This window comes from Podarcis bocagei (assembly GCF_964188305.1).
Source record: "Podarcis bocagei genome assembly, chromosome: 5".
Lineage (NCBI taxonomy): Eukaryota > Metazoa > Chordata > Lepidosauria > Squamata > Lacertidae > Podarcis > Podarcis bocagei.
In genome coordinates, this window is record NC_138129.1 from 55713933 (window position 1) to 55734470 (window position 20538).

The window sequence follows — 20538 nt, forward strand, 5'->3', positions numbered from 1 at the left end:
ATTTGACCCTCTCCAGAATGCTCTTCTGTTTGTAATGTAATGTTGCCCTTTATTCTACTCAGAAACTGCATTGCACAACAGTTTGCCATGAATGAGATGAAGGTTGCTCTGGCCCTGACATTCCTGCACTTTGAGCTTTTGCCTGATCCTGCCAACCTCCCAATTTCCATGCCGCAAATTGTCACCTAATCCAGCTGAAGGCTCTCCACTGATGCTTGCTATTACCACAGTAGCAATGCTTGCTCCAGGGCTCTCAATCCATGCCAATAAATAGATAAATACTGTCCCTGATAAAATATGGTAAGCATCCTACATGCACATAATTATTGTTACAGTAGTTTCCAAAAACATTGATCTGGATCCAGCCATGACGTGGAGAAAAGGTGAGGATTTAGCACCCACAGGGAGGAACATATTACAATGTGTGAGTGAAGGCTCCAGCTGTTCACATATAACTACAGCACCAGCTGCCACAAAGCATTTTGAGCCAGCCGTGCCAGCCGAATCAGAAAGTCTTTAGGACATATTCTAGACAGTGAGCAAAACAAAGCAGCAGTCAGCTGGCAATGGAGAATCTATTCAATCCCTTGTGGTCCTGGCTCCCCAGGAGTTTCTCTCAGTTTTTCTATTGGACTGTGATGTTGATCTTCACCTGCGTGGCTCTGAAAGCCATCCAGATATTTCAGACAAGGCAGAACCTGATCAAGGGTTTTCGGAGTTTCCCAGGACCTCCCAGCCACTGGCTATATGGCCATGTCCACATGGTAAGGGATTCTCTGACTTTCCTGGTGGGAAGGTGGGTCTCTCTTTGTAAAATTGCATTTCTCGATAAGGAAATTGACTGGATTCTGTGTTACCAGCCACCATTCAGTTGTGCCTAAAGAGTAGGGCACTGAATAACTACTTTCTGGAGCATTGGTTCCGATTCATATTGTGTGATCAGAGGAATCCAACCACAGTGCTTTCTCTGCTTAATATCACATTCTGAAAGGATATTTTCTATGAAATGTGCTGTTTCATTATTGTTGTCATGCAGTTTGTTTGCGCCTGCAAGGCAGCTGGCTTGGGTACCATCGTGCTGGTTTGAGAGACCAGTCTCCAGTTTATTGACTGCCCATGACTGGGCACTTTGAACTTTAGTTTTGGTGGGCTATCCCACCCTTCAGTGTGGCTGGGATGTGACTCATCTCACCTTGTGACTGGAGAGGAGGCCACAATCACTGCCCACTATGAACAGGGTACACAACCATTGTGGAAATCGTAACGCCTTCCACCCCTTTGTGAAGCCAAAAGCTATGGTGTAAAGGAACCAACTTGGCAATACAATGAGCTGGGGGGAGCAGAACATTGATTACACATGTAGCTGGACTTTGGCTCAGCTATTGCGTGTACAGTGGTACCTTGGTTTAAGAACAGCTTAGTTTATGAACAACTTGGATTGAGAACACTGCAAACTCAGAAGTAGGTGTTTTGATTTGTGAACTTTTCCTTGGAAGCACAACATGCCCCGTTTCCTGTTGAGTATGTTCCATTTGTAAATTGAGTCCCCCACTGCTAATCAGAGGCTTCCTGTTGAGTCTGTCGGCTGTTGAGCACCCACACAACACAGAGGTGATATCTGAAGCTTTTGTTTTTGCTTTTTTGTGTTTTTGTTTGTGTTGCTTTTTCATTTTTTTGACTGTGACTTGTTCTTCATTTTATGAGACTGACTTGTGACTGTGATTTGTGACTTGTTTTTGTAACTGTGTGGAACCCAGTTCAGCTACTGGTTGATTGTGTGACTGCAAAAATGGATAAAAGCCCCCCACCCAAACAATGACTATCATCAGTGCACATAATAATAATAAAAATATTTTTATCATCTACAATACAGTCTTATTTATTTTATAGTACAGTACATTGATTATTGCCTTCATTTTCTGGATCAATGGTCTTGTTAGATAGTAAAATTCATGTTAAATTGCTGTTTTAGGGGTTGTTTTTCATTGTCTGGAATGGATTAATCCATTTTCCATTACTCTATGGGAAAGCATGCCTTGGTTTAAGAATGCTTTGGTTTAAGAATGGACTTCCGGAATGGATTAAGTTCATAAACCGAGGTACCACTGTATATCTATTTCAGTCTCCTTCTGGAGGGCTGACAATTTGAACAGGGTAATGTATTGTGGCCTCTCCAAGTTGATCTGTAGTCCCACATTCAACTGAAGGGAAGTTTTCCTTCTGCACATGAGTCTGGCAAACCACTCTAAGCTGAAACATTCCTTCCTAGAATGTTTAGTTCACATTGAGTTCATGAAACATTGTACCCTGACCCGTTCTTAATGCATGGTCGACCACATCTACAGAATGCGATGGTTATGCTCTTATAAGTCTTGCTATATCAATCACTAGTTATAGTTTAAGTCTTGCTATATCAATCACTAGTAATTGTTTAATATGAGGTATTCACGCCTGTCCAATTCTGTGTTCCCTTTCCCAACCTTTAATCTATTGATGATTAATGCCTATATGCAACCCTTGCATTGTATTTGTGTTAACCAATCAGCAACAAGCACATATGTGGCAATGCTGTAATATTGAATAAAAGGGACTCCCCGAGACATGCTCGGGAGATGCCTCCCATATGACACTTGTCACTCGTCTGTCGTCTATTTCAACCCAACATTAAACCTCTACTTCCTGGCTCCTTATTTGGCCTCCACCTGTTTGCATTTGTGATGGATCTGTTTCTCTTATCTAATCCTATGAAAAAAGGGGAATGATTCTCAGATTTGCACACATGTCTGATGTTTTAATTTATTCTAATGTATGGGGGGGGCTTTTTGAACTGTAAAAATTGGTGGCCTTTCCCCCCCTTTCCCTGAGAAGTTCAGTTGGAATTGGTAAGGGGAGGCCAATACAGAACAGAAAGCAGATGTAAAAAGACTGTGGTTTTAGCATTGAGCCAAGCAGGTCAATAAATCAACTGTTACATGTGCATACCAGCTTAAAGTTGTAAACTTATCTGTTTTCACATCTGAAACCACATCTATTAATCACAATGAACAAGTTGTAAACTGATTACCGATCTTGAAAATAAAATTATGCAGATGAAACCTGAGGAAGAATTCCTGAACGCAGCTGCATGGACAGAAAAGTACCCGCACTGTTATCCACGTTGGTATGGAAATTTCTTGGCTTTCCTGTGCATCAACCACCCTGAATATGCAAAGGCCGTGTACAGCAGAGGCGGTAAGAAATTTGTATCTTATGTCCCTCTCATCGTGCAGTTACATGAGTATGCTAGAGGCTGTCAAAATTATCCATGCACTTCTCTCTGTACAGTAAGTTGCATGGTTCTTTGCTTTTATCGAGATATAAATGTAAGTGATTCATGTTTCAATGGCATCCTAAAGCAACCTTCCCCAAACAGGTGCCCTCAAGATGTTTTGAACTACAACTCCCATCAGTCCCAGTCAGTGGCCTGGCCCTCACTGCCAGGCAAAGAGCTCCAACTCTCAGCTCTTGTTGTTGTTTAGTTATTTAGTTGTGTCCAACTCTTCGTGTCCCCATGGACCAGAACATGCCAGGCACTCTTTTATATATATATATAATAATTTTTATTAGGTTTTTCATTTTAACAATCCAATCAGATCACATTAAATATTCCAAATTATACAAATACATATCATAAAGTCCAAATATTTTGCCAAATTATAAATTTTTGTTGGGGCTTCCCATGCTTCAAGTTCAGTGGGGTCCAATCATTACCCTTTCTTCACCTGAAGCGTGTCCAAGGTCTTAAATCCATTTTTTTATCTTAAGAAATGGAACTTGGAGCGCTCATGAAGGAGATCCGAACTCCTTCGAGGGCTTTCCATCCAGTGCCCCCGCCCCCTCCTTCTTTACGAACTTGGGGGTGGTTTGTTGGGCATCCGCGGATGAGACTGCCTCTTCCCTTACACCGGGAAGAATTTGGGAGGCTGATTACTCCCATCTCCGCCTCTAAATTACCTCGTGGGAGCTGGAGAGGTGGTATTGTCAGCCATCTTTTGTGGCACCCCTAGCAGAGCCCTCAGCACGCCAGGCACTCCTGTCTTCCACTGCCTCCCGCAGTTTGGTCAAGCTCATGCTGGTAGCTTCGAGAACACTGTCCAACCATCTCGTCCTCTGTCGTCTCCTTCTTCTTGTGCCTTCCATCTTTCCCAACATCAGGGTCTTTTCCAGGGAGTCTTCTCTTCTCATGAGGTGGCCAAAGTATTGGAGTCTCAGCTTCAGGATCTGTCCTTCCAGTGAGCACTCAGGGCTGATTTCCTTAAGAATGGAGAGGTTTGATCTTCTTGCAGTCCATGGGACTCTCTAGAGTCTCCTCCAGCACCGTAATTCAAAAGCATCAATTCTTTGGCGATCAGCCTTCTTTATGTACTCTCAGCTCTAGTTCTCCCCAAATCTTTAATGGTCAAATCAGATTGTTAGATAAAGAACATTACAGGCTACAAAGTTCAGCAGATACACTAGAGACTGGGATACGACCTTTTGGAAATTGGGGAAACACAATTATTTGCCCAATAAATGGCCAGAATCCCCAAGGCTGGGCAAGGAAATGGTCACACTTTGGAGTAAGCTGGGCCTGCAAAGGTTGTTCCTCTTAATTCTCATGTGCAAAGATGTGGGAGTGTGCATTGGATCTGGCTGCTGAAAAGCAAGGAGAGGCAAGTGAGGGAGCTCTGGGTTCCCATAGGAATCCCCTAGATTCAGGCAACAGAGTACAATTTAGCAAATTAAACATTTAAATTTGTTCTCAAAAATAGTTTTCTCTCATTTATCTCATTATTCAGATCCTAAAGCTCTTGTAGCGTACAACTTCCTAATTCCTTGGATTGGTATGTATTTTCTCTCACTAATTTTTTGTTATGTATTTACTGTCGAAACAAAATGAAAAAAAAATCCTTCCAGTAGCACCTTAGAGACCATTTAAGTTTGTGTTGGAATTCACAGAATGCTGTGTGAGATAGTAAGTCTGCAGGCTTGAGTTTGCTAGCTGATGCAACTGGCTGATGCAATCAGCCTGCAATACTTTCTATGGAAGTGCTGGGGCAGAATGACCCAGCGGTAATGTGCTGTCAGTTGATTGGCTGTCATCGGCTTAAAAGGGAAACCTGTCCAGCAATAAAGGGGTGGTGTAGAGGAGTGTGGTCAGAGAGAGAGAGAGTTAGAGGTCTTCGTATTTGCCTTAAGGTGCAGCCAGGTACTCTGTTTGACTGTATGAACTGCTCGCGTATTATAGCCTGTAGATTATTATGTGTGTGTTTGTATCTCACAATAAATATACTGCACTGCACTGAAGAACCTGGAACTCTGAGCTTTTCTGCTAAAGCACCGCAGAGAATTCGCAACAATTTGTTATTGTTATGAGCTTTTGTGTGCATGCACACTTCTTCATATGGACAAAAGAAATGGATTTAGTAATGAATTTTCAAGCTTTGAAAAAGAATTAGGGGGAAATCATGTAGAATTACTTTCAAAAATGTATAAAATGTTATTAAAGTGGCATACGAAATATGAAGTTAAATTTAGTAATGATACAATGGGCGAGACATTTTGGATATTATATACAGTTTCATTACGGGAAAAGTTATGGAGGGAGGATTTAAAATTTACAGCATGTTGTATATTGAAAGAAAATTATATGAAAATGATGTATCAATGGTATCTGACCCTGAGTAAGTTAGCAAAAATGTATAGGACTGGGTCAAATACATGTTAAAAATTCAAAGAAAAGGAAATCATTACATTATCCTATGTAGTAAGGTAATAAAGTATTCTGGAAAATGATATATAATGAGTTGGAAAAAAATGTTTAAAATACCAAAGGAGAAGAAATACCAAAGGAGCAGAAAATACTGTTTATGTACTCAAAGACAGCTGTGCGAATGTTTCTAGCCCAGAGGTGGAAGGAAGACAAAATCCGTATTAGAGAAGAATGGTTGATCAAGTTGATGGACTGCGCCAAATTGGCAAAAATGACTGGAAATATCAGAAACCAGGAAGATAATTTTTTTTAATAAGGAATGGGGAAAAAAATATTTTACCAGTCTCCTGTGTCATTCTTGTGGCTCTCCCTTCACCTGCAGTGGCCATTATGCACCTATGCTGACAAATATTTGCACTGCCAGTGCTGTGTTTCTAGAAAAAGAGGTACTGGGTCTCACCATGACCCCCTTGCTTGTTCTCTTATAATGACAATTGCAGCCTTCTGAGAGATGCAGAAACTGAGTTCTGGAAAGTTCTGACCCCAACCCCGCAAACCATGTTTCAGAAATCCAGTAGCAGGTGCACGGATTCTTATGGAAGGGAGCTTCCTAACTTGAATTGTTCCACCCAAGAAACAATTAAGTGCCTACTAACATGGGACAAATATAAGAATGGGGGGAACTTCCTACTGTAGACTCCTTCCTCTGTGGTGGATAATTTAACATATGACCTTAGTGCATGTGCCTGAGAAAGACAATGCTGTCGGGACTTCCGGGTTGGTGCCTCCAGTAATGGCGGAATTCCTCTGATCGGGAGGAATTTGCCCCATGGGAATTTGGGTCTGGCTGCCACGGCAAAGGCGGAGACCCACAAAAAATCACAGGCGGGAGAAGCCTGTGAATGTGGGATTCGGCGGGCACCTTTTGCGCCTCCCCTACTCGTGGGGAAACCGGTTTTGGGGATCCGGAGCGAAGTGGGGTGAGCGGCACGGTGCTTCAAATCGTCTGCTTCTTCCACGGAGCGAAGCCACATAGCTGTTGCCGGAGAGCACTGACTTTTTCCTGTGGACAATTCAACTTCAAAGTAATTACCCGTGAGTAGAGCTGAAGTGGGAGAATTGGAATTTAAACGTTTAATTTGGTATCGAAATGGGGAGGTTCAATACAGGAAGTCCGCCTTCCCTATTTGTAAATAGACTGAGGCAATGAGACTGCAAGCTGAAGTCTTGGAAAGTCTTCTGTAAAAGACTAAATTTCCATCGGTAAAGAGCATAAAACCCCCCTTGGAGGCAGGAAAAGAGGGGGGGGGGGAGTTGCGGACTGAGTATGCCTGCAGGAGAGAGTGAAGAGAGTTAAAATACCACCGCTCTGACCCTGGAAATGGGCTGCTAGCAGGACTGACGTTTTGGAATGTTCATTGACAGCGCTTACAATGTTCCTTGACAGCTAGCAAATAAGAGAAATACATTGTTTCTACTGTCTCCGGGTGCTTCTAAAAAGGAGTAAAAAGTAACTGAAAACTGAAACTAACTTTGGATTGTATGAGTTGCGTTTAAAGGGGACATTATTGACTATTATAAATAGAAACTGTTTCCCCCTAGTGGAAGTCTCTGAAATTGGTTGCTTTACAAGAGCTGGGCTAGGGGAATTTCCAGTCACAAGATAAAAAACTGTGAGACTTTGGGACTGACCTTGAATTTGTTAAGTGTTGTGGCAAATGAAAAGGGAAAAACAGACCAGCCAACAGCTGAAAAAACATTAAGATCCGGTAGGACTTGGCAGCAACCCAGGAGAGCTTCAACATCAGGCCCCCCTGCTTCTTCTTCTGCTGCTGCTTCTGTATCAGTACATTCAAAACCAAGAGGAATGTCAGCAGAAGAGGCTTTAGCAGTTGCATTAAGTAAGATAAATAATTCACTGCAACAGCTTAACAAGAAAGTGGATGCTGCAACTAATAAAATTGTTTTAAATACAGAAAGTATAAATAACCTGGGACAAAAGGTGAACACCAATACAGAAACCATCCAGAAATTGATACAGGAATCTACTTTGACATGACAGACTGCGGAGGAAGCCAGGGAGAAAGCAGCTGCAGCTGAATGCAAAGTAACACAACTGGAGAAAGAGATAGTTCCAACCCTACAGAGACAACTTGACGAACATAAGTTGACGCTGGCTATGATTGAACTTAAAGAAAAACAGACAAATTTGAGGATTAGAGCCATACCTGAACTGGAGAAGGAAAGCTTGATAGATTTTCTTACACAGGAATTTGCTGACTTTTGGGACTTGGACTTGGGTCAAGAAGAGTTTAGAATTGTGAGGGCATTTAGACTTGGAAGAGGAGGGAAAAAAGAGAAGAATAGAATAAGAGACTGCTTGATTTCCCTTCGGACCAAAGAAGAGAGAGACAAAATTTTGGGTTGGCACTACCAGAAGAACCTAGAAGTACAACAGTCAAGAGTGGAAATTTTTAAAGACGTTCCAAAATACCTTTTGGATCTTAGGCCTAACTACGGAGATATTGTTGCTCTGCTGAGAAGGAATAAAATCATCTTTAGGTGGGAGTTTCCGCAAGGTCTATCTTTTAGTTTCAAAGGAAGGAAAATAAAAATAAGATCAGTAGAAGATAAAGTAAAGTTTTTGTTTAAATACGAAGAAGATCTGCAGAAGGGACTTGGAAAAGAGCCAACAGCATTGGATAGAAGATCACCAGATAGAGGACCAGAGCAAAGAGCAGCGGACAGAAGATCACCAAACAGGGGAATACTGGATATATCAGCATTATCCTTTGGATTGGACCTCCCAGCGAACGCGTCATCACCACCACCAACAGAAGAAGAGCAAGCATTGGGTGCAGTTGGGGGGGATACCAGAGTAAGGTTTTGAGCTAGTTTTTGAGCTGGAATGTGAATGGACTTAACTCCCCCGAAAAAAGACGGAGAGTATTTCATTTATTGAAAAAAGAACATTTGGACTTGATTTGTTTACAAGAAACACATGGGATAAGGCTACATAGGAAGATATTGAGTAATAAAAGATTAGGCCAAGAATTTATCTCATCAGATAAAGTTAAAAAAAGAGGAGTGGTCCTCTATGCAAAGGAGAGCCTATCACCAAAATTCATATTCAAAGATGACCAAGGAAGATTTGTTGCAATTGAAATTCAACTACAAGGAGAGAAATTCCTGATTGTAGGTATTTATGCACCAAATGAAGGAAAATCGGAGTTCTTTAAGAAGCTACATGAGACTCTGATGGACTATATGGACTATAATATGATCTTGATGGGAGACATGAATGGAGTGGTGTCCACAAATATGGATAAGGCACAGAGACAGGAAGTCACCAAAGATGGTAGACTACCAAAAACTTTTTTTGGCATGACTGAAAGTATGGACTTAGTTGACATTTGGAGAATGAAGAACCCTCTGGGAAGAGAGGGAACTTTCTTCTCTGAGGCTAAAATGACTTGGACAAGAATTGACCAAATCTGGGTAACCAGGGGACTGGTTCTGAAGATCTGCAAAACGGAGATTTGCCCCAAAACTTGTTTGGACCATAATGCTGTGAAGATGGAAATGAAATTGACGCCAATTGGTTCCTTTAGATGGAGGATGAATGATACTCTGTTCAGGAATGAAGAGGTGACTAAGAAGGCCCAAAAAACTCTAAGAGATTATTTTGAGATAAATATGAATACTACAGTGGAAAAAAGAGTAATTTGGGACGCAAGCAAAGCGGTTATGAGAGGATTCCTAATACAACAGAATGTAATTAAGAAGAGAATTCAGAATGGAAAAAAGGATAAAATCCTGGGGAAAATAAAGGAAGGAGAGAGAAAACTGAGAGCAAAACCAAAGTCACAGGAGATCCTGAAAGAGATAAAGTTATACCAAGCACAATATATGAAGCTGACGAATCAGGAAATAGAATGGAAAATCAAACAGATGAGGCAAAAGACATTTGAATTGGCAAATAAGTGTGGAAAATTGTTGGCCTGGCAGATAAAAAAAAGACAAAAACTCAATACTATTACGAACTTGGAAGTGGAAGGAAAGAATATACAGAACCCAGTGGAGATCAGGAAGTGTTTTCAGAGATACTTCAAACAACTTTATACACAGGAGAAGCAAAAAGAAATGGATATTGATTGATTTCTGAAAATAAATGGACTACGTAAAATCTCTCAGGAAAAACAGCTAATGTTGAATTATAAGATAACGGATCAGGAGGTGGAAGGGGCCATCCAGAACATGCAATTAGGCAAATCTCCAGGACCAGATGGTTTGACTTCAAGATATTACAGATCTTTGAAAGAATGGTTAATACAACCATTGAAGGAAGTCTGCAATGAAATATTGGAAGGAAGACAGGCACCAGAGTCGTGGAAGGAAGCTTACATTACACTTATACCGAAAACAGAGACTGAAAAGACACAACTTAAGAACTACTGCCCTATATCGCTGCTTAATGTGGATTACAAAATTTTTGCAGATATTTTGGCTAAAAAATTAAAAAAGGTGTTAGCAGAAGAAATTCATATAGACCAAGTGGGCTTTCTCCCGGGCAGACATTTGTCTGACAATACAAGGAATATAATTAATATTCTAGAAAAACTACAAGTGAATATCAATACTAAAGCAGTATTGATATTTGTGGATGCAGAGAAAGCCTTTGATAACATTTCTTGGAGTTTTATGAAGAAGAACCTACAGGGGATGGGGGTAGGACAAGGTTTTGAAAATGGTATAGGTGCAATTTATTCAGCACAAAAGGCAAAATTAATCGTGAACAATGTGATGACAGAAGAGTTTAAGATTGAAAAAGGGACACGACAAGGTTGCCCAATTTCTCCATTGCTTTTTATATCGGTTCTCGAGGTTTTGTTAAACATGATTAGAAAGGACCAAGAGGTTAAAGGTATACAAGTGGGAGCTAAACAGTACAAACTGAAAGCATTTGCTGATGATTTAGTATTGACTCTACAGGAGCCAGAACCTAGTACTAAAAGGGTATTGAAACTGATTCAAGAATTTGGACAGGTTGCAGGTTTCAAGTTGAATAAGATGAAAACCAAGGTTTTAGAGAAAAATTTAACTGTGAATGAGAGAGAGAAGTTTCAGGAGGAAACAGGACTAACATTGGTCAAAAAAGTAAAATACTTAGGGGTTAACATGACTGCTAAAAATGTGAATTTATTTAAGGATAATTATGAAAAATGTTGGATTGAAGTGAAAAAGGATTTAGAAGTATGGACAAATTTGAAGTTATCATTGTTAGGCTGAATTGCTGTGATAAAAATGAATGTGCTGCCAAGGATGTTATTTTTGTTTCAAACATTGCAAATTTTGGATAAGATGGATTGTTTCAAGAAGTGGCAGAAGGATATTTCCAGATTTGTTTGGCAGGGCAAGAAGCCTCGAATAAAATTTAAGATACTAACCTGTAGTGGTTGGGAGTTACTCGTGCGTAATCCTGCTCCGTTTGAGCATCGGATTGCCTGGTTAAACCCTCCGGACTACGCAGCCCATATTTGCGTGGCTGCCCTTAGTCACTTGTAGAATCTGTCTGTGGGCGTTTCTTAAAGCGTTGCCAACATAAGAGTTGTTTGACGCCCAATCGTTTCCGTCTCTCACTGCACGGGAGTCTCCTGCGCAGGGTGGGCGTGGGCAGCGGGGTGCTTGGGCTCTCCTCGCTAACTTCCAACGAAGAGTCCTGGAGCCCCTGCACCTCCCTGTCCCGTTGCTCTCCTGGATCCCTGGTGTTACACTCATTCTCTTCCCCTTCTTCCTGGCTGAGTCTCCCTCTAGCACTTGGACCTTCCCCTGCAGAATCAGAGACCCTCTCCTTCTCCCGTGCCTCTGATGGCAGTTCCCTGACATAACCGATGCTAAAGAAAGAGGTGGATTTGCCCTGCCAGACCTTAAACTTTACTATGAATCAGCTGCTTTTTGCTGGCTGAGAGAATGGCTGCTTCTTGAAAACACTGAAGTGTTGGATTTAGAAGGTTTCAATAACGTATTTGGTTGGCATGCATATTTGTGGTACAATAAGGTAAAAGTACATAAAGCGTTTAAAAATCATATTGTTAGAAAAGCATTGTTTAATGTTTGGATAAGATATAAGGATTTGTTAGAAAAGAAAACCCTAAGGTTGTTGTCACCAATGGAAGCGAAGGCACAGAAAAACCTCAATATGGAGGCCAAATGGCCGAAATATTGGGAAATTCTGGAACAAGATGGAGACAGAATAAAATTGCAGAGCTTTGAAAAATTGAAAAACAAAGTGCGAGATTGGCTCCATTATTACCAAATAATGGAGGCATACAAATTGGACAAAAAAGCTGGTTTCCAGGTGGAAAAATCAAAATTGGAAACAGAATTGTTAGATCCAAAAACCAAGAATTTGTCAAGAATGTATAACTTGCTGTTGAAATGGAACACTCAGGACAAAACGGTTAAATCAGCTATGATTAAATGGGCACAAGATGTTGGACATAACATAATGATGGCTGACTGGGAACAGTTATGGACCACAGGCATGAAATTCACGGCATGTAATGCCCTAAGAGAAAATTTAATGAAAATGATTTATAGGTGGTACATGACACCAGTTAAGCTTGAAAAAATTTACCATTTGCCCGATAATAAATGTTGGAAATGTAATGAGACTGAAGGTACATTCTTTCACCTTTGGTGGACATGCCCAAGGATTAAGACATTCTGGCAGATGATTTATAACAAAATGAAAAAGGTATTTAAATATACCTTCCTGAAGAAACCAGAGGCCTTTCTCCTGGGCATGGTCGGCCAATTGGTGTTAAAGAAGGATAGAACTTTTTTAATGTATGCAACAACAGCAGCAAGAATACTCATCGCGAAGTATTGGAAGACACAAGATTTACCCACTCTGGAAGAATGGCAGATGAAGTTGATGGAGTATATGGAATTGGCGGAAATGACTGGCAGAATCCGAGACCAGGGAGAAGAGTCAGTGGAAGAAGACTGGAAAAAGTTTAAAGACTATTTACAGAAATATTGTAAAATTAATGAATGCTAGAAGAATGTTGGAATGAAGTGATATGGCTTTAGTAGAAAGGTTATAAGGAATTAAGTACAAATAGCTTAATAGAGTATTAAAGGTAAAATAAGGTAAAGATGTGTTAAGATAGTTATAGGATAGAAAACAGGGGAAGATGGAAAGGAATTGCTGAAATAATTAATAGAAGTGGAATACAAAAAGGGAGGTGTGAGGAGGTCGTGGAAATATGTGAAAGAAAGATAAGATATTGAAATCTTTTTTTAATGTGTTTTTAAATTGTTTTTGTTTTGTCTTGTTATTTTAATGTTTTAGTGTTATGTAGTGTCTTTGTATTGTAATGTACTGTTTTTTCTTTTCCCCCCTTCTTTTTTTGTAGTGTTTAAATTGTTGTAAAAGTAATAAATATTATTTTTTTAAAAAAAGAGAGAGAAAGACAATGCTGCCTTCGGCTTCTGTTCTGCATTTTTCTTCCTTCTCCTGACAGGAAAGGGGCTTATTACCTTGAATGGGCCAAAGTGGCAGCAGCACCGGAAACTGCTGACTCCCGGATTCCATTACAATATTCTGAAGCCTTATGTGACTCTTATGGCAGAATCAGTCAAGGAGATGCTGGTAAGAAACCCCATTGCTACGTTCAGGAGGTCAGCTCCAGTCTAAGAATTTGCTCATCTACTGCCATGGTTATAGTCCTACTTTGAGTAGACTCATAGGGCCTTTAAATTTTTCTTTTTCTTTGATCAGACTTCCTCTGCCTTATCCCAAAATATTTTTAAAAGTTTGAGTCAGAAGCCCCTGTCAAAGTGTGAAGCCAGTTGAGCAGCCCTTTGGGTTGCAGACAATGAGTTTACACCAGCATTGAATTTTAAAATTCATGCACAGACTTGTGAACCTTAATATTGTCTTAATTAGTTCATTAACATTTTCAGGACAGACAGATGCTGACTACCACCAGCTTTGTTTGTTGAGTATTTAAACGCATCACTTTGACAGGATGTGCAGTGTTGTATTAGCTTTTCAGCCAGAGTTTGGGACTGGGATGCCTGCTATGTGCTATCACTTTTTGCTCTATAGCCATGTGAATTAATGAACAGTTCATTAGCTCCTGAGAACCTCCTGAACTGTCTTCTTTCCTTGAGAGTCCACATTCAGTCAGCAACTTCTGAAGCACACAGCTAAGTCTCTCTCAGAGGACAGCCACACATCACCTTGGCAAAACCATTTCCCAAATGTAGTGGTCATTTCAGGGGAACATTAGTGGGCAGCATGGAGGTGCATTACGTTCAGTGTGAGACAATACTGCTGTAGGCTGTATGGAATTAGGGAAGGAGAAAGAAGGGGGAGACACAATAAACATTCATTCTATTACATTAAACAGCAAAATCCATTGTTGGACATATGTGATGATCCATTTAATCATTCTAGAGATTTCCCCAGAATGAGACTTCTCATTTCTGTCCCTTTCCTAAAATATTAGGCTATATGGGGAAAGCTGGTACCAAAGAATGGCACAGCATCAGTGGAGATGTCTCAACATGTCAGTCTGATGACTCTCAATATTATTATGGAATGTGCCTTCAGCTACCAGAAAAATGCTGAAACGGACAGGTGAGTATAAGATGCCTATTTCAGACAAGGTGGGAGCCACAGGCAGCTACAGCCTTTTTTTTCTGTGCTGTGGGCTAGCAGTGACATGAGAAGCATGCCCAAGATTCCAGTCACTTATGAGATGTGCATATGGTAAACACAGCCATTCAAGATACCGTATTTTCCCCTCTATAACACGCAGATTTTTTCTCCTAAAAAGGAAGGGGAAATGTCTGTGCGTGTTATTGAGTGAATGTGTGGTCCCTGGAGCCGAAAAATCAGCCAAAAATCAAATCGTGCTTCACGGAGAAGGGAAACCTGAAAAGAGGAAGTGGCTGTTTTCCTGCATTCTGCCTCAGGGTCTTATTGCCCACCCTCCTCTATTTCCTTGCTGTGTTTGCTGAAACGGAACAAAGAGCAGGGAAAGCCCCTCCCCTCCAGGCAAGCAGAGGGGAAAGCAGAGTGTCGTTCCTCTCTGTGCTCCAGTGCTGCAGGGGGAGAGGGGGAGAGAGAGAGAGGGGCGGGAGGGAGAGAGAGGGGGAGGGAGAGAGAGAGAGAGAGATGGCTGGCTTGGGTGGGGAGAAACTTTTGCCTTTCTTTCCTCGCTCCCATTAAATCCCTCTCCTGCATTCTTAGCCAGCTGCTTCTCTGCACACCCCTCTCATGTCCCTTCTTTGTTTTTCCTTCGCTCCCCACTTAAAATGTGGTTACAAAGCATAGATCCATATGGATTCTCAGGATTTTTGCATTGGGTCACCCCAAATTCACCATCAGATCACATGTCTGTGGCCACAGCATGAAGCACAAAAATGATACATCCACTGTTTCATTCAGAATGTTTTTCCCCTTGTTTTCCTCCTCTAAAAACAATGTGCGTGTTATGGTCAGGTGCGTGTTATAGAGCGAAAAATACGGTAATGGCCTTCACTCCATCTTTGAAGAGCAAATTCTATAGTTTAAGTGTGAAGAAATATTTTCTTTTGTCTAGGCTGAATCTCCTGCCTCTAGCCTCTGGACCAATTTGTTTGTCCTTATTGTGGGATAACCAGCCACATGTAACCAGCATGCTTGAGTCAAATTAATGCATGAAGGGGTTAAGATCATAGAGGAAGCTGTCCTGCCAGGCTTAGCTCACCATGGGAGGGGCTAGGTAATCAGAAACCTATTGGCAGCAAGTGCAGTCTGGCCAGGATTGGTGTAATATGCTCAAACCACCTTGCCCTGGAGAGCTACCTGGCTGCCAAATTCTACACCAGCTGAAGTTTCTGAAACTGTCTTCAAAGGCAGCCCTATGAATAAATCAAGCCTAGAACCAAAATTATTATATAAGGATTCCAATGGAATAATAATAATAATAGCAAATCAAGGGGAAGAAATGATAATAGTAGGAGCATATGCACCAAATGAAAAGAAGGCTGAATTCTATAAGGAATTAGAAGATAGAATGCTGGAATACATGGAGGAAAAAATAATACTGTTGGGAGATTTAAACGGGGTAACCAACCCAGAGTTGGACAGATCCTCAGGAGGAAAGGAAGGAAAAGAAGGAAAGCTCCCGCGTAGTATCTTTGATTTGATAGAAAATTTGGAATTAAAAGATTCATTGAGGTTTAGACATTTGACAGAAAAAGATTTTTCTTGTTTTTCAAAGCCAAATAAATCTGCCAGCAGAATTGATGCTATATGGATTTCCAAGGCACTATTAGGGAGAGTAGATAAGACAGAGATTTTACCAAACACTATCTCAGATCATAACCCAGTGTTTGTAAATTTAAAAAGAGGTGGGACAAAAGGAATAAGATAGAGACTTAATGAATCTCTGTTAAATGATGAGAAAATAGTACAAGATGCAAAAGAAGAAGAAGAGGCAGTGATTAGGGGTTATTTTATACGCCAAAACTCTATTCAAAGAAAAGAAAAAGAAAGAAAGCAGAACTATTAGAAGAAATAAAAAGAAAAGAAAAGGAACTTATTAAGAAAGTAATGAAACAAGAAATCAAGTTATTACAATCAGATTATACACCTATTTTAGAACAAGAAATTAAATGGAATTTGAAAACCTTAAAACATAAAAATTTTGAATTTACTAACAAATTCAATTTGCTAACAAATTTGCTAAGTTTCTAGCTTGGCAATTCAAAAAAAGGCGGAACAAGAAACTAATTAATAGACTGAAAATAGGAGAAAGTTATAGATGACCCAAAAATGAATACACAAAGTTTTGTGAAATATTACAAAGAACTATATAAAAAGGAAATAGAAAATCCAGAAGAAATAGATCAATATTTAAGTTGACATAAAATTGCTAGTAGTACACAAGAGAAAATAAAGATGTTAAATACTCCTGTCTCAATTATAGAAATTAAAAATGCAATAAAAAATGCCAAATCAGGGAAAACTCTGGACCCAGACGGAATTCCTGCGGAGTTCTATATAAAATTAGAAGAGACACTGGTAACCCCTTTGAAAGAAGTAATTAATGAGATACTTCATAGAGGGGAAATGATGGACTATATGGAACTGGCGGAAATGACTGGCAGAATCCGAGATCAGGGAGAAGAGTTGGTGGAAGAAGATTGGAAGAAATTTAAAGACTATTTACAGAAATACTGCAAAATTAATGAATGTTAGAATGATGTTGGAATGAAGTTAAGTGGTTTTAGCAGCATTTTTATGTAAAGGAGTATGTAAAAATGGATTAGTAACAGGTGAGAATCTAAAGTTATAATATATTAAGATTAAGGATTAAGATAAAAACAAAGAGGGAAAGGATTTGCTGAATTAACTAACTGAACCAGAATACAAAAAAGGGAGGTGTGAGGAGGTCAGGGAAACAAGTAAATGAAAGACAAGACATGGAAAGATTGATTTGTTTTTAATTGTTTTTATTTTTCTGTATTTTGTATTTTCTCTTTTCTTTTTTTCTTTTTCTTTTTTTTGTAACCTTTTCTGAAACTTTAATAAATATCATTTTTTAAAAAAGAGAGAGAGAGATACTTAATAGAAGGAAAATACCAGAATCATGGACTGAAGCCTACATTACACTTTTACCTAAACAGGGAAGTGATTTTGAATTAACTTCAAACTATAGACCAATATCCCTGTTGAATTGTGATTATAAACTTTTTGCTGGCATACTAGCAGACAAGTTAAAAAATGTTTTAAAAGAAATAATACACCCAAACCAAGCAGGATTCTTACTGGGAAGGCAAATCCAAAATAACACAAGGAATATTGTCGATATACTGGAGTATCTGGAATTTAAAAACGATAAACAGGCAGCTTTGATGCTGATAGATGCAGAGAAAGCATTCGACAATATTTCCTGGTATTTTATGAAAAGACAAATTAAATTAATGGAATTTGGAGAAAGATTTGAAAGGGGGATATAGGTAATCTATCACCAGCAAAAGGCAAGGCTGATAATAAATGGCAAAGTCACAGAAAACATTGAGATTATGAAAGGCACAAGGCAAGGATGTCCTTTGTCACCCCTTCTATTTATACTGGTGTTGGAAACCCTAATGCAAACCTTGAGAAAAGAGGAAACAGTACCTCAGCCTTATCTTTATTGATCTTCAGCTTTTTTTTTGCTCTAATCCAGTCCACTACCAAGCTAATACAATGTTCCAACACATCTACTGCCACAGCTGTGAATGTAAAGGAGAAGGTGTGTGTGTGTTGCTGACAACATACTCTAAAGCTCTGGATAAAACTACTCAAAGTTTCATGTAGATGTTAAACAGCATGGGGTATAAAATTGAATCCTTAGGAACCCCATAATGAGGGCTCCATGGGGCTGAAGAGAACCCCCCAAGCTTGCATCACCCCCTGGAAACAGCCATAAAATTAAGACCAGAACTGTGCCACCCACTTCAGATCTCAGACTGAAAGGAGCTAGAAATCAGATTTTTAATAAATATGTAACATACACTTTTTTTGTCCTCATTCTGTGAATATATTGGTTTCCATGTTCTCACTGTTAACAGGAAAAAATCCTACATTCAGACTGTATTTGATCTCAACTCCCTCATTGATCACAGAATCAAAACGCCATTTTATCAGAGTGATCTCATTTACTGGTTGAGCTCCAAAGGGCGTCAGTTTTACAAAGCTTGCAAAATAGCCCACCATCACACAGGTATGTTATCTTTTCTTTCTGGCAACAACTTCTGTGGGAAACCAGAAAGCAGAACCTGAACACAAGAGAATTCTCCTCTCCTGTGGTTCCCAGCAACTGGCATTCAGAAGCCCTAGTGGACTAAAATTTGGACTGAAAAGTGGTTGGCTCTTCAAAGTTCAGCCAATAAAAGGTTTCATAACCACAAGCACAACACCATCTAAATGATGATGATGATGATGATAATGATAATAAGAATAAAAATATATATTTTTTATTTATACCCCACCCATCTGGCTGGGTTTCCCCAGCCTCTCTGGGTGGCTTCCAACAGAATATTAAAATACAATAATCTATTAAACATTAAAAGCTTCCCTAAACAGGGTGCCTTCAGATGTCTTCTAAAAGTCTGGTAGTTGTTTTCCTCTTTGACACCTGGTGGGAGGGTGTTCCACAGGGCAGGTGCCACCACTGAGAAGGCCCTCTGCCTGATTCCCTGTAACTTGACTTCTTGCAGCGAGGGAACGACCAGAAGGCCCTTGGCACTGGACCTCAGTACACAAGCAGACTGATTGGGGTGGAGACACTCCTTCAGGTATAGTGGACCAAGGCCATTTAGGGCTTTAAAGGTCAGCACCAACACTTTGAATTGTGCTCGGAAACATACTGGGAGCCAGTGTAGGTCTTTCAAGACTGGTGTTATGTGGTCTCAGGGGCCGCTCCCAGTCACCAGTCTAGCTTCCGCATTCTGGATTAGTTGTAGTTTCTGGGTCACTTACCTCTTTTACAATTTTTTATATATGCTGTAAGCTGCACAGAGTGGCAGGGTATAATAATTATCATAATCATCATCATTCATTCATTCATTTCATACTGTATGTCTCCAATGCAGAGAAGGTAATAAGCGGGAGGAAGGATTCCCTCAAGAATGAGAAAGAGCTTGAAAAGATTCTGAAGAAGAAGCATTTGGACTTCCTGGATATTCTTCTTTGCGCAAAGGTAAACATTGTAAAAATAATGCACCTAGGCCTGCCATGCTATTTTGCTAAGGGCTTTTCCAGCCATCACTAATCAGTTCAAATCAGTTCAGCCCAAGCAAAATTCCCATGCTGTAATATATACATAAAATTGTAAGACTGTCATCACACTGTAGTTTGTGTGGCTGCTGACAGGTGACCATGTTAACTCCAGCATGATGGCAGAATGGATGGTGGGCACGTGAGTGAGCAAGCACCATGGGTGGCAGGTGGCCCAGGTGAGCTGTTTAATTGAGGGGGTGGTGCTTCAGAGAGCAGCTTGGCAAATTGCTTTCTGAAGCATCTCCCCTTTTTTGAAAGGCTTTGCGGTGAGCTGTGAGAAGGAGAACAGACTTGGAGGATTTTAAATAATAGATCTCACCAATTGTATAAAACACTATGTTCTCTGTGCGGTTAGGATGAAAATGGAAATCCATTATCAGATGAAGACATACGTGCAGAAGTGGACACATTCATGTCTGCAGGTCAAGATACCACAGCTAGTGGAATCTCTTGGCTCTTTTATTGTATGGCCCAGAACCCTGAACATCAGCAGAGATGCAGAGAGGAGATCATGGAGCTTCTTGGGCAACAGGAAGAGATACAATGGTCAGACTAAATTCTTGTTCAACTTTAAATGTTTATTTCCTGGGTCATGTTATGAGGCTTCTCGATAATTAAGAGAAGATGAGACAGAACAATATTGCAGGGTAGTTTAGGATCAAAGCAGTCTGACCACAGGCCTCAGCTTGCTTAAGTTCCAGGAAAGATGGGCCAATCCTATAGTGTAGAAAGAGAAGCTATGATTTCTATTTCTACATTTAAATCACTGCTATTGCTGTTACACTCATATACTGTAGCTAGTGTGGTCAGGTCTGCATTGCCTAAAAATAATAAAGGAATGAAATATATCACAAAAAAGAGGTAACTGGAATTGGACCAGACAGATGAAGAGGTATACATGGATAGAGGAGGCATCCTTCTTTAGAAGTTATCCCTCAGGACATCGAGAGCCAGTGTGGTGTAGTGGTTAAGAGCGGTA

General features: G+C 40.2%; 1 protein-coding gene across 1 annotated transcript in view; it reads left to right on the forward strand.

The window, feature by feature from the left end:
• The first annotated feature begins 264 nt into the window (after positions 1-264).
• Positions 265-20538, forward strand: part of LOC308586517 (cytochrome P450 4B1-like) — a 34678-nt gene continuing 14404 nt past the window's right edge. The window contains exons 1-8 of the mRNA XM_081193199.1: positions 265-764; positions 3090-3231; positions 4818-4862; positions 13261-13388; positions 14251-14381; positions 18350-18501; positions 19373-19479; positions 19915-20105. Of these exons, the coding sequence (XP_081049325.1) occupies positions 567-764; positions 3090-3231; positions 4818-4862; positions 13261-13388; positions 14251-14381; positions 18350-18501; positions 19373-19479; positions 19915-20105 (1094 nt within the window). The 5' untranslated portion in view covers positions 265-566. The remainder of the gene's footprint in view (positions 765-3089; positions 3232-4817; positions 4863-13260; positions 13389-14250; positions 14382-18349; positions 18502-19372; positions 19480-19914; positions 20106-20538) is intronic.